This window comes from Heloderma suspectum, chromosome 5, assembly GCF_057233095.1.
Source record: "Heloderma suspectum isolate Gila_16-S chromosome 5, 16-S_ref, whole genome shotgun sequence".
Classification (NCBI taxonomy): domain Eukaryota; kingdom Metazoa; phylum Chordata; class Lepidosauria; order Squamata; family Helodermatidae; genus Heloderma; species Heloderma suspectum.
This window is the reverse complement of record NC_139462.1, coordinates 110,955,118-110,969,058: the sequence shown is the minus strand read 5'-3', so window position 1 is coordinate 110,969,058 and position 13,941 is coordinate 110,955,118. Positions and strand designations below refer to the sequence as shown.

The 13,941-nt window shown below is 40.4% G+C and overlaps 1 protein-coding gene across 1 annotated transcript in view; it reads left to right on the top strand.

Moving 5' to 3' along the window:
* Window positions 1–13,941, top strand: part of STIM2 (stromal interaction molecule 2) — a 101,600-nt gene that overhangs the window by 71,434 nt on the left and 16,225 nt on the right. The window contains exon 3 of the mRNA XM_084856968.1: window positions 4,004–4,118. Coding sequence (XP_084713094.1) covers window positions 4,004–4,118 — 115 coding nt within the window. The remainder of the gene's footprint in view (window positions 1–4,003; window positions 4,119–13,941) is intronic.

Sequence of the window (13,941 nt, the reverse complement as noted above, 5' to 3'; positions counted from 1 at the left end):
ATACTGGTATTGTTAGCTTTTAAATATTCCAGTTCCTCTTCCTTAAGCGTGCTTCAGCTCTCCCCAGTATTCACAAGCAATATTGAATCAGGGGCTTTTGAGGATACCATTTATTTTCTTTGTATAGGAGTACTTGCTAAAACAAGAGCAGGCTTGAATGAAAACAGGAACATTTCAAGTCAAAAGAAATGTACTTGGTGCTTGTTATGCTAAAAGTGAAGGTCCTAGTTTTAAGAAGTTCTTAAAGACTTGTTTAAAAAAAAAAAAAAACCTTGCAATTGAATGACTGTTTGTATTGTGAAAGTTACGCCACTTCCATTGCTTTTGCAAATAAAGAGCAAATAACACTTGGATAGCATTTGGATTTTCTTATCACAACAACCCCCCTGCACCAGGAATCCCCGTTATATCTCTGCGCCAGAGACAAATGGAAGCAGCCTTCACCGCTTCCATTTGTAGTCCTCCACTGCCCTTCACCTTCCTTGCTGGCTTTGGGACTGAATGATTCACAGGAAGCTAGGCTGCAAGTGGAAGAAACTGCAAATGAAGCTGAAGAAGGCTGCAGCTGCTGGAATTGTTAAAGGGACTGAGAAACCTCCTCAGACACTGGAATGCTTCCTGAAATCCGCTGAAAGGAATGAAGGGGAATAACTTGACCTCAAAAGCAGGAAATAAATGCACCCTCTCTGTTATAGAACATTAATAAGGAGTAATGAAAGTAACATGTAAACAATAAGAACTTTGATGGTTTGTTGGCAGCAGGATCAATAATTATTTTAAGTCCTGTGCTTCTCCTTAACCTTAATCAGTTGTGCAGAAGGTGTGCTTATACAGAGATTGAGTCCAACGTCTAATTAATGTACTCCTAGGTAGGTGTGTATAAATAAGATTGCACCCTAAAGAGTCCAAATGCATTACTGGGGTTTTGTTTTTGTTTTACTAAAATTGTTCACTGTGATTCAGCCATAGCTAAGTACTTCTAAGTCCCATTTATTTGAATGAGAAAGTTCAGTATCTGCTAAAATCACTCCCATTGGAATTAGCTGGAATGAAAACTGCTTAGCTTTGGCTGAATCATAGCAAGCTTTTATTACTTAATAGTGACTGGACTCTGCTTTGCACAGGGTGGAATAGCCTTTCGTTTACAGTGATGCCTTCAAGTAAATGGTTGAAGATGTCACTGTAGGCTTCAGCCACATAGACACTTTTTAATAATTAACGTGTTAAAAATAAAATAAAGTGTTTGTCCCTAGTGTTTCCTTAGTATGCATGCCACATGTCTAGGTTTCACGGTCTTGGTGCTATGATGCAGACAATTGGACAGACAGACACATCCACTTTAATGATAGATTCAGACAGAGGGACAACTGTGAGCAGGCAGAACGATGGTGGCGAGGGTAATAGGAAGAACCTTTGCAAGTTCATTGACATATACTTAGGGCTAACTTTTCAGTAGGGAATGAGGACCAATCTGGGTTTGAGGAGGAGGTTTAAAAGGAGAGGGGCGACATCATTCTGGGAGGCAGTTCCAAGCATAAAGGAAGGCATGGAGAAAAAGTGGGGTCTTTTAAGGCTACAGGAAACCTTTGGGTGCCTGAGAGTAGTGGATCAGCAGGAATAAAGGTTATATGCAGGGTTATGAAGACAAAGAGATAGGGGGCAAGACCATTGATGGCTTTGAATGCAAGAGGGAACAGTTTGTGCTGGATGCATGAGTGGACAGGAAGTCAGGGTAGGGATTTAAGGGGCAGGGGATAATATAATTGGAATGCTAAGATAGGTGAATGATTTAGGTGGCAGAAGTCTGGATAGAGGTGTAAGGACCGAAGTATGGCTGAGGAAGGTCAGAGAGGAAAACGCTGTGGATAGTTGAGGCAGGACATGACCAGAACATGAACCAGAAGGAATGCCATGGGACCAGGTGAAATGACTGAATATGGGGACCAAAGGAGGAGACAAACCAAGACTTTGGGCCAGTTCTGGAGAGAACATATAGGTGGTACACCAGTGTTGTTTAGAAGGGTGCCCACTTGCAGAAGGGGAGACCCAAGAACAGATCTTTGAAAGCCCCCAATTTGGAATGGGAAAGGAAAGGAAGAGCTCTCTTCGCTGGAAACATTGAATATGTTTTCAGCTAGGTAGGTAATCGGCTAAGGATACAGGAAACCTGGTTATGAAGGGTGTCAAGGAGAGAGTGGTCAGCTTTATCAAAGGCAGTAGAGAAGTCAAGGAGAATGAGAGCACAGTAGGATACAGATCTAGCAGTGAGGATATTGTGAGGGAGGGAGGAAGCTAGTTCCTTCAGTCATAAACTGCAGAACACTATCCAAAATGAGCCTTTTCTGTTAATACTTGATGTTAGAAACTGAACTTTGACGTCTGGACTTTCTGTGCTTTATAACAGCTCTTGTGATCATCCTTTGAAAAGGGAAATATATGATGAAGTGGTGAAGTGTTATGAGCAGTGCTACCCACTGGGGGATTTAGAATAGGGAACCTAGGTGTATTTTTCCTTGCTGCCCTTTTTGATATAGAGATGTTTCTATATTCATGCATTTGATTTGAAAAAAGTTTGAAGACCTGAGTGGGTGGGTGGTAGGCAATTTTTAATTACCTGCCACAGTTTTAAAAAATATAAAAATCACAGCAAGTAGCAAGTAATGGGGGTGGGGGGTGGGGAGAAACTAGCCCTGCCATTGTATTGGTTTTTGACTTGCAGAGAATTTATGTGGAAGAACATTTTTTAAAAAAATGGTATCCACACACCCCAGGTAAATGGTACAATCCACTGTGCCGTATGGGTAAATCAGCCTTCATTTCATTGCTACAAAAATTCAATGTGAATCTTGAACTTTCAAACCAGGTTTGCAAATTATATAACATGGACTCTTTCTGATGTAACAAGTCTTTCTGTTTTTGTCCATTTGCTTCCGTATTTCTGTCTTCTAAAAATTCAGCTGGGGAAATGTTATACCAGAACAGGTCCTGAAATGTTTGTACAATTGTAAAGACATGGAATATAGCTTGTTTAGGATCTCGTGCTGAATAGAATTAAATATTTGAAGCACACTCGCCTCACTGTTAAGTTTGCCACATACCTTTGCATGTCTATTCTTGTTCTCATAAGACTTAACTGGCATCTTTGGATTTTATAAGAATGCTAGCTTCAGTATAAAGACTGATTTCTTGAGAGGTTAAAAAAAATACTATTCCTTCCAAAGCAGGAACAATAAAGAATCTAGCATTTACTGTTGTGGGGCATGAAATACCAATATTTGGCTGCCACTTGGTTGCTTTGTCCATGCTGCTGCTTCTGTGTCACAAACAATCAGACTCTCTTTCAGACAAAATTGAAAGCAGCATGTGCTCAGTTACAGACACTGCACACTTAAAAAGAGAAATGGGGACATTTGATGTGTGTCTTTGAGCTCTGACTGCTTTGCAAATAGGGCTAACTTAGCATGGTGCTCCTACCCAATGGGATTAATTAGTAACCTGGTGGTTGGATTGCATTGGCCTGTTTCACAGAATCGCTTGATTGAGGAATTGTGAATGTACATAGCGGACAGGACTTTCTGCTGTTGTCGTTTCAGCCCACATTCGGGTCTTCTCTCCCTGATTTTTGTGGTCCTCCAGTATAATTTTAGAATTATACTGTTAATGACCGGTTTTGTTTGTATGTGTGTTGTGCTTGGTTGCAGACATGTGTTGATGAACTGATTCTGGTATTGAAGCAAGAAATACCAGAGTTTAAAAATTTACATAAAGGTCTTCTAGTCCACTCCTAGACTGAAGCCATTGGGTTTAGTACTGTGTTCTCTGGCCTATAATGAGCATGTAATTACAATGGAAGTATTGAGAATGACGAGTGGAAGTAAGAGAGAGTTAGGTGGGTCATCCTGGAGGTTAACCTTTGAGCAACATCAATCTTGGGTGTCACAACCCATCACTGCTAGTGTCTTAGCTGCAAAGACTCTCTGACTTAGTTTTCTTCCTTTCCCAGTTTATCAGACAAGATATGAAATATAAAGACGCTTCTAATAAACACAACCACCTACACAGGGAAGACAAACACATCACCATTGAAGATTTGTGGAAACGCTGGAAAACATCTGAAGGTAAGGCAATGGAAACTGTACCAGTCTCATTCTGCAAGCTTTGCTGCTCTCATTAGTGAGCTTATTGTCTTTTCTCTGCAAAGAGTGTCTTGGTGGTGGACATAACGAACTGTATTTATTGTCTTGGACTAGGGCTGGAAGCTGTGGGGAGCAGTGAGCTTTTTGGCCAAGATCATGAGCTCAATCATAGCAATTTGGATGTAAAGTTAGAAGGAGGCTGCTGCAAGGCAAGCCAGAGCTAATAAAGAGCTAAGTCATTGGGGTTTGTTGTACCAATTAAAACAGGGATGGGGAACGTGTGTCCCTCCAGATGACTTCAGGTCCTGTCATCCCTCACTATTGGGTATGGTAGCTAGGGTTGATGGGAATTGCAGTCCAACAGAGCATCTTGAGGGCCAGAGACTCCCCATCCCGGGATTAAACTAACACTTACCTTTTATAATTTAGCATGTCCAAGGCTCTTCAGGTACATTATCTGAAATAATTCTTAAAACAGCTATGTAAGCTAAGCCAGTATTACTATCCCCATATTACAGATGAAGGGCTAAAGTGATCAGGTATGCTGCTGCTTTGAGAAACAGAAATCCAAAGTCCTCTTAGGTGAACAGAACTAGCTGTGTTCTCCAGAACCCAGCTAATATGTGTTTGAAACTATTCATATAGCTTAGTTTTCTGTAATCATATCTGAAATCCATACATAAGGATATAAATGGCCATCTGGATCTTCTGGAAACTCAAGATTTGCCTGAATCGAAACAAGCTTCTCAATTCTTTCTTATTTTGTTTGATTTTGTGTGTGCATTTCCAAAATACAATTTTTCACATGATGCAGAAGATGAGGAATCTGAAGCAAGCAAGAAGCTAGAGGAATTAGAGCTTCTGTTGTATAAAGACCTTGCCATCATGTTGCAGAAACAATTCCTGTCTTACACTTCTGGATTATTCTCAGTCTTGCTGCATATGGAAGTACTTTTCGAATTTCAGTTCTAACTAAAATGTCCAATTCTTCCAGTTTGGGCAATGGAAAACAAAAATGGGGTTTCTCCCAGCCTTTTTCAGACCATCTAAGTTCCTTGGCCGGATGGTGTTTTTGTAGGTTTGTCTTCTTCCTGAGAAGAATAAAGAACAATCAGGCTTGAGTCTTGGCTTATTGCTGAAATAACCACTGCACCATAAGTACACATATTCCTACCCTGTTCCCTAATTAATTAATATCATGTGTAATACATCTCTGCCTCACTGTAAGAAAATATTTATATTACTTAGAATTTAATTTAATTTACTTTTGTTCTCTAAACGGGATTTTGTTGCATCGAGCTCCATGAACTTTTTAGAGTCATTTGCAACCAGATGGACGTAATTAACCTTTGGTTTAACATTCAGGTATTAACCTGCAAACTGGGGCTGTAAACAAGTTCCCTTGGGGTGCTAATAGCATGTCAGTTGTCTTTTATGAATATAATTGAACAGTTTGTTGTTGTTGTTCAGTCGTTAAGTCGTGTCCGACTCTTCGCGAGCTATATTTGCATAAATTCAGTATCACCTTGTAAGACAAGGTTGTGTTTTGCTTTGGGCTATGCAAAAATAAGATAGTGGAAAAGAGAACACAAGTTTTCAGCTCTCTTGATCTGTAATGTATATTTTTCCGCCACGGTGACATTAATACTTATTTTAGTAATTAAAATTATGGCTTGCTTGTGTTTTCTCAACCATGTGTTTAACTGATGCATGTTAAAATGAGTTATAGCCATGGAATTAAATGGATTTAAGATGCTAGTGTAAAGGATGGTGTCAGTAACATCAAATTCCTTGAGGTTGCTTGAAAGGAATTTGTGTGCCAGAGTCACAGGCCATAAATAGTACTGATCATGTCTGATTAAGCACCAAGTAAGCCCTACCCAGAAAGGCAGCATTATGATGAGTCTGTTCTTTGATTAGCTTATGTCAATGCAGCAAGTTAAGATTGTTCTTTTTATCAACAAAATTTGTTCTATCACAGAGCATTCATAAGTGAATGGTGCTTTTTGTGAGAATGCCACAATATCTTACACAGAATATTGGATGAGAATATTGGAGAGAGGGATGTTTTTAGAGGATTTAGCAATTCTGGTCATTTCATAGTTACACTGTATGCCCTATATTTGTAACTGACCATTCTTCCAAGAATCCCAGGGTGGTATTTTAGTAATGAAAAAGAAGAAAGGAGACCTCCAGGCAGACAACAATAAAGTAAGTTGCAACAGGGTGCAGATGCCAGGTTGGTTTGAGAGCGTTTCTGAGAAGGAACTCTTTCAGAATGCATTAGGTCAGCTCAATTTAAAAAAACAAAAGAAATCTTATGCACCTGGAGGTCTCCTTCCTTCCCTTTCCCTGTGATTGATACCTTCCCACTTTTCTTTCCAGCATTTAACAGTACAACAACTCTGTGACCTGGTCTGCAAGACACAACAATCTATAGTAGGCTGTCACCCTTGTTTGTTCACAGTGGCTTGTCCTCTTGTCCGAACCTGGCACAATTGCTTAAGCATGGGTTGTTAACCGCAGACAAGCCACTCTGAGAACCTATGGCTTGTTGTTGGGCTGTTCAGGATGGCTTGTTTTCAGAGTGGCTTGTCATGCTGTGCAAACCTTGGCATCATGGTTTGTGCATGGCTCGTTTGAAAAGGCTACAGAGATGCCTGGCAAGAGCGGCAAAAAACCCAACCACTTCTCGCAGTGCCCCCCCCCTCCAGCTTGGAGCTTCACTGGACAGCGACTGGCTTTATCCCCTTGTGAGCTGAATTAGCATAGCTATGCATGTATGCATGATTGACTTACCCCTGGGTAAGTGCACATGGCCCTTATTTGGGGTGGGGGGATTTGCGGGGGTGGGGTGGGGATTTAACCTTCCCCCTCCTGTTTTCATGCCAAAATCCCCCACCCATGGGGAGTAGGTGGATTTTAGCATGAAAGCAGGAGGGGGAAAGCTTAAATCCCCCTCTCCAAATCTCCATGGTCCCAAATTGGGGCTGTGCATGCTTGCCCAGGGGTAAGTCAATCATGCATACATGCATAGCTGTGCTAGGAAGAGGAATGTTGCTTGTCCCTGGGTGTGAGGAGCAACCAAGGAGGCTTTTTTTAAGCTCTAAAGAAAATAAAAAACCCTCATCCTAAAAAGTAAGGTGTGCCAAAGATAGCTTATTTATGTCAATGCAGGTGCTTCTCAAGGCAAGATGGGCGGGGGGGCAGCAGGGAGAATTTCATCACAGCAGGAGTATAGATGGGTTGTGCCACAAAGGCCCCTCGGATACATGCTGGGAGCAGGCCGGAGGATGAAGGGGGAAACAAACCATGGCAAGTTGGGAAGCACCTGGTTGTCTGTCGGCAACAGCGTGGCTTCGTAAGCACTTAACCATCCCACCATGGCTTGTTTTCAGCATAGCTTATCGTGATGTGCAAGCAGTTCCTGTGAGTTAGGTTAGGCTGAGAAGGAGACTGTCCAGGATCAGCCACTGAGCTTCATAGCTCTATGGGGATTTGGGGTTGCAGACTTTTCTGCAGACTTATTTAAGAAACTGGCTATGTACACTGAAGATATGCATGCAACCAAATGAACTACTGATAGGATTTTGATTGCCACATCTTATTACACATTTATTGATAAATTAAAGGCCTTCTTGTTAAACTGTGTGTTCTGTTCCAAACGTAGAAATGCAGATATTATCTATCCACGTGTTACACATTCTCTCCCCAGCCCACCCCACTTTAACAACACATAGGTAGCTTTCTAAATGTCTTCTGCTGAATTGTACCATCACCTGTGCTCATACATTCTGATGCAGGCATAGAAAGCCCAGTAAATAAGCTGCTCTTTTTATTTTTGTAAAATTTCAGTTCTGTTGCTTCCTTATTCTTAATATTGTTGTAATGAATAATAGCAATCTATATTTATTTGTACACAGTGCAGTATAGGTTATACCTGTGTTGTAGTGGGAGCAAGTTGCTTAAATTGCTTCAAATAGGGGTGGGTGGGGGGAATCCTAGCCAGAGGGAGTGAGTATGGCCTTACAAGTTTAGTTCCCTTAGGTACCAAGGGAATGATCTGCTGATCCGCTGCTTAATTTGGACAACTTGCATGGTAACTCAACGAGTGAAGTATATTACCTGTGTCATACTGTATTGAAATTGCCTAAGTATAGGAAATATGCAAAGGGCATTACTGGGCTATTGGTGGAGGAACAGATCAAAGACAAGAGTGGCAAGGGTGTAGCATGTGACCACTTCCAATATTTTTTCTGGTGGCCTGACTAGCTCAGATTTGGAACATGTTCTTGCACAACTGTGAATAAACTGCATGCCGTCAAGAAATGTTATATTTGCATTGCATTGCACATTTTCATTATTGGCAGCAATGGGTTTTAAATATCTATGCAGTGGGATTAAATGTAAGCCAGGTACTGCTCTGGATGCATTACATAACTTTAAATTCCATTTCAAACAAGACCAATACAGAATTTCAAGATCCCATTTTTTGGAAGAACACCCCATATTTTTAATGTTAAATTGCTGATTTAATGTGTGTCCTGAGTTGATGATAAAGTAGTGCACCATCACTATAGTTCATTACTTAACATCTTAGCATTAATTTGAGCAGAGATGGACAATTTGGTTGATAATGCTTATAGGAGAACCACCCAAAGCAATTTTAAGTTAATGGCTACCAAAGATGACTGATTCTCTGCACACAACTGTGGAATGCAGAGGAGAGGTCCTAAGCGTACTGAGGTGAAGTCCTATAACCACATTCCTCTGACTGTGAGTTTCACAGTCAGTTTGCTTTAGGAAAAAAATCCTTTAGATGTGATGCTTCAGCTGCAACCTGCAGGGTCAGAAATGTGGGACAAAGTGTTGCTAAAGGATGTCCAATTGGGGGTTCTTATAAAATATATATATAATTAAGGGCTGTTTCATATGAAGTATAATTTCTTGGTCTTAAACTTTGCCTTTGCTGATTATTAATATATATTACTGTCTTTAAAAGAAATCAAGCAGAACTGAACTCTGGAAAAGGGACAGAAAATGCAGAATCCAGGACCTTAGAGTTCTGAACAAGTATGGTAGTTTATTTACACCTCTGCTGAGCTGGTGAGAATATTTTTAACAATCAGTGTTATTTTCTGAATCTCCCTAGTCTGGAGTGTAACATTCACATGATACTTTTTTTTGGACATGTGTACACATAAACAATTTTTCACAAGAAACCACAGTTCAGCTCACCATGTCAAGTGTTCCACTGGCAAGTGTGACAAGAGAAGCCCAGCTGATGTGCTCAGAGGCACTGTCAAATCATCAGTTTGCTGTATGATCCCTGACTGGCTGAGATAATTTTCCCAGGAAGGAGGTACAGCTTAAAAAAACGACACTGAGTTGGTGATTGGGCAGTAAGTAGCATTTGGTGCAATAAAAGGTGAACCGGGGGGAGATTTAAGAGCATTTGGGGCCCCCTGAAAACACTACTTTCACATGATAAACACTTGGCACAGGACTAGGTTGCAGCGTAGAACTGTCCTAAACCATGTAGATATGATATGATAATATGATTGCCTTGTTGCCTGGGCAAGTTCAGGTATGAAAAATATTGTTTGCAGAAAAGTGTTTTATTGTTTGCTGTGAATGACTGCAGTAGTCAGCTTTGCTTCAGTGGATAGAACCTGTGGGTGTACCTTTTTATCTGATACGTGTTATGACCACGTATTGTTATTGGTAGTGATCTCTGATGTCATTTGTGTGTGCCACATGGCCCAAATTATCATTGGAAGCAGAGAGCTTTCTCCAGTGTTCCTACTGACAATTCTGTGCCTCTGCTGGGCGACTCCTGGAAATGTGCTGTAGTAGGATTAGTGTCTCAGCAACACCAACATGTTAATCCTTGCAAAATCTCCCATCAGATTCCACAGGAAATTAATTTTGTGGTGAATAGAACCCTCACTGTTTAGCTAAATAATGAGCTCCCGTTTTACGACATTTTATGACTTTCTGCCACAACTTATGGTTTTAATTTGTAGTGGCTTTTTGGTGAACTCGATGCACTTTTACTTACCCCAGAATTCTAACAGTAGAATTAATAAGACTTTAGAGTTACCTGAATGATCAGATCATAGCATGTACATTCTTTTTTTAAAATTTCTTCTTTCCTCTTCTTTCTTTTCCTCTTCTTCTTGGTTTATTTATATGCCACTGTATTATATACCACTTTAGGGCTTCCATGCTTTGCCTTGAGGTTAGTCCGTTGAAGTTCCTGGGCAAGTTATCCCTTCACTTGCTGAGGATTTGTGTTGGGTGTGTGATGTCATGGGCATTATCTGGTAGGTGCCCATGACATTTGCACAAGTTTGAATATATGATCATCAGATATTTCTATGCACTGAGGAAATTGCCTTATTTGATTTCTGACTTCTTTTATCTCCTAATAACTGTTCATTGTCAGTTATTATTTGTACTTACTTAGATAATTTAATTATGACCTGGTCTTCATAAAATTTGAAAGATTTGAACAGTTTCCAAATAAAAATGCCAAATACCGGGAAATCCAACTGCCTTTTAGCTTTTCTTCGTTTTACATAGTTTGGTTAAGTGACCATCTTCTGGTCAAACTAATTTTTTATTAATGTATTTGAGATATTTTTAATCCACCTTTCAATTTGTAAATAATTTTCCAAACCTGGTAATAAAAGCAACAAATAATTAAACACAAAATCACAGAAACAGCAGATTAAAACACAGAAGCAGGGTTTTAAAAAGAATCCACTTAAAAGCAGTGGAATAAAATTGCTCAATATAAAAAGTTTCTAGGCACTGCCCTAAAACTAACTGAAAAGCTTTTGTGGATAAAAAGTGGCATCTGAAACTTAAGAATGAAGGCACCAAGTGAGTCTTCCTAGATGGCATTCATATAGGACCCAGTCTATTAGGTCAAGGAATGGCTTTCCCACAGGCTTAGCTGCCCGCAGGCTTAAGTATTTGGAAGACACAGTTTAGTGGCAAGGCTAGAGGTCAGAAAGGATTTTAAAAGTAAAAAAGAAATGAGGGCCAGGTCATTGTCTATGGGACATAGGTGTGAGGAGTCAAGTGGGAGGTGAAAGGGATTTCAGAGGATTAAGAGAGGGATATAAATTTCAGATTTGATGTGGCACATAGGAATGTGCAGGATTGAAGGGCGTAGGATAGGACCAATGTAACCTGCTTTACATGTGGCTACCTTTGAAGAGTCTGGAAAATGCACTTGGTCCAGAATGCAGCAGCTGTGATGCTTGTGGGAAAACAGCTGTGCAAACATACTGTGCCCATTTTAAATCAGCTGCACTTGTTACTTATATATTTTTAAACACAATTCAGAGTGCTGGCTACTATCTCTATAAAGTCCTAAATGGCTTGGGTCTAGGGTACCTAAACAACTACCTCCTCCTGTATCCAACTGCCCACCCCCCCGGACATCTGATGGAGAGGTGCTTCTCCATAGCCAGACATGGGTTAATACTAGATTGATTGAGATGCTCGAGATGGACTTTCCTGTGGCTGCTCCCCCCTCCCCCGCCGGTTGTGAAATTCTCTACCATGGGAGCTTCACTTGTTTCCCCTCGCTCTTCAGCTTCTGCTGCTTGGTGAAGACAATCTTGTTTAGGCAGGCTTTTTAATACTAACTCTGATGTTTTAATTGTGTCTCTTTTGGGAGATTTAAAATTGTTTTGTTTGATTGTATTTTCCTTAGATGCTATTAGCTACTTTGAATGCTATTTTATACTGGAAAGGTAGAATATCAGTTATCCTAATAGGTTTTTGGACAACTTATAAGTGCATGGCTGAACAATTTGCAGTACTTTTACTAATTACCCATACTGGGGAAAATTTTGAAACACTTCCAGCTGTATGAGGGTATGACTGAGAATAGGAGTAGGCAAAGGGCTAGTTTACACATGCATGTGAGTCACGTGATGACTGACACTTGAATGAGTGGATTTTCTCCATTTGTGGCAGTATTATTTCATCTAATACTGAGCATGGGTAGTCCTATGCCTTTCAGTGTGGAAGTGAAACAGGGCCACAAAATATAAGGTAGTGGTTCCTGCATACTTGGGATGGGTGGGTAGGCTCGCTAAGTACGCAAAAGTATATTTGTTTGTTAATTAAAAGATATATACACTATATACACACACACACACACACACACTTGAAAAGGACCTGTGCTCAGTGAATTCCGGGACTTGCGGAATGTTGAAGGTGTCAACATTCCACTGAGAGCCAGTGTGGTGTAGCGGTGAGAGTGTTGGACTGGGAACTGGGAGATCCGGGTTCTAGTCCCCACTCGGCCATGAAGCTCACTGGGTGACTTTGGGCCAATCATAGACTCTCAGCCCAATCATAGACTCTCTCTCTACCTCCCAGGGTTGTTGTTGTGAGGCTAAAATGGAGAGGAGGAGGATTATATACGCCGCCTTGGGTTCCTTAAAAAGAGGAAAACAGGCGTGATATAAATGTAATAAATAAATGAGAAATGGGGTGGAGAGAGAGAATTGTTTTGCTTGATCTCTCTAATAGCTTATAGTATCCTGGAGAGGGGATTTGGGTCAAGTGGAATGCATGCCATGTCCCCTCCAGGCTACACAGGGAGGTTTGAAGAAGGGCACCTTTTTCCTTTCCCACTCTTCAACCCCTGTGCCCCTTCTATATAGCAATACATAGTGCCAAGGTTGAAAGGTGATAGTCATCCTTTAGTGCAATATAGCACAATGGAGGAAGGGTGGAATTCCCTGCCCTTCTGAAACCTTTTTCCAACATGCTAAACAGCACTTCATGGCTCCTGTTTCACACTGGCTGGAGCATTCTTCTTAGAGGTTGGAGAGATATTGTAAAACAAGTGGGGCTCCACTTGTGAAATTTCTATTGGAGGTGTTATAGCTCTGTTGGACCAATTAAACATGCAAAGCAACACTTTATTATTTATATCCCACTTTTCTTCTATGGAGGTCAAGATGGAACACGTTATTCTCCTCCCTCCCATTTTATTTTCACAAGCCTATGAACCTAATTTCATTTCTGGGTTGACACATTAATTTGTGTGCTTTCTTCAGATTTTGCAAAACAATGATCTAGCTGTTGTATTTTTGTTTTGTTTTTTAGACCCTGGATCTACTGGGACTTGGTTAGTGATAGAAGAAATGTTTGTGGATGTGTGTGCATGGGAGGGAGGGAGAGAAAGAAAGGTTGCATGAGCTGAATGGAAAATAGAAAAATGGTTGCTTGAAGCACAATATTTGGCCCTCGGGTTGAAAGAGGTTCTGCACTCCTGCTATAGACCAGTGGATCCAGCAGAACTGTGTTCCTGTTTTTGTAGAAGTCATTTTATTTACTTGTCATCCTTGATTATGGACCAGCTAAATGACTGAATACTGATATCCTAAAACCAGACACTTGTAATGTTTGTCCTAGTTCAAGGTGGTCTGTAGTATATTTTTTTAATTTCTCTTTGCTGTGCCCTATGTTATGTGTGAAAAATAGTGTTGTATATTTAAAGTCTGTGTCATATCTCTTAAGAAATTAACATGATACAGTGATGATGCTTGCTGTTTCTGTGTGTGTGTGTGTGTGTGCGTGTGATTGCTGGCATTATAATGGCATGGGATTATTTATAGAGAGCCAGTGTAGTGCAATATTTAGTTACCTATTCATACATTTATTCCATTTATGAGTTGTCCTATAGCTAAAGCTCACAGGGTGACATGCATAATAAAAACGAACACAATAAAACCAGTAATAAACCAATAACATCACTCAAAAATAAACACAC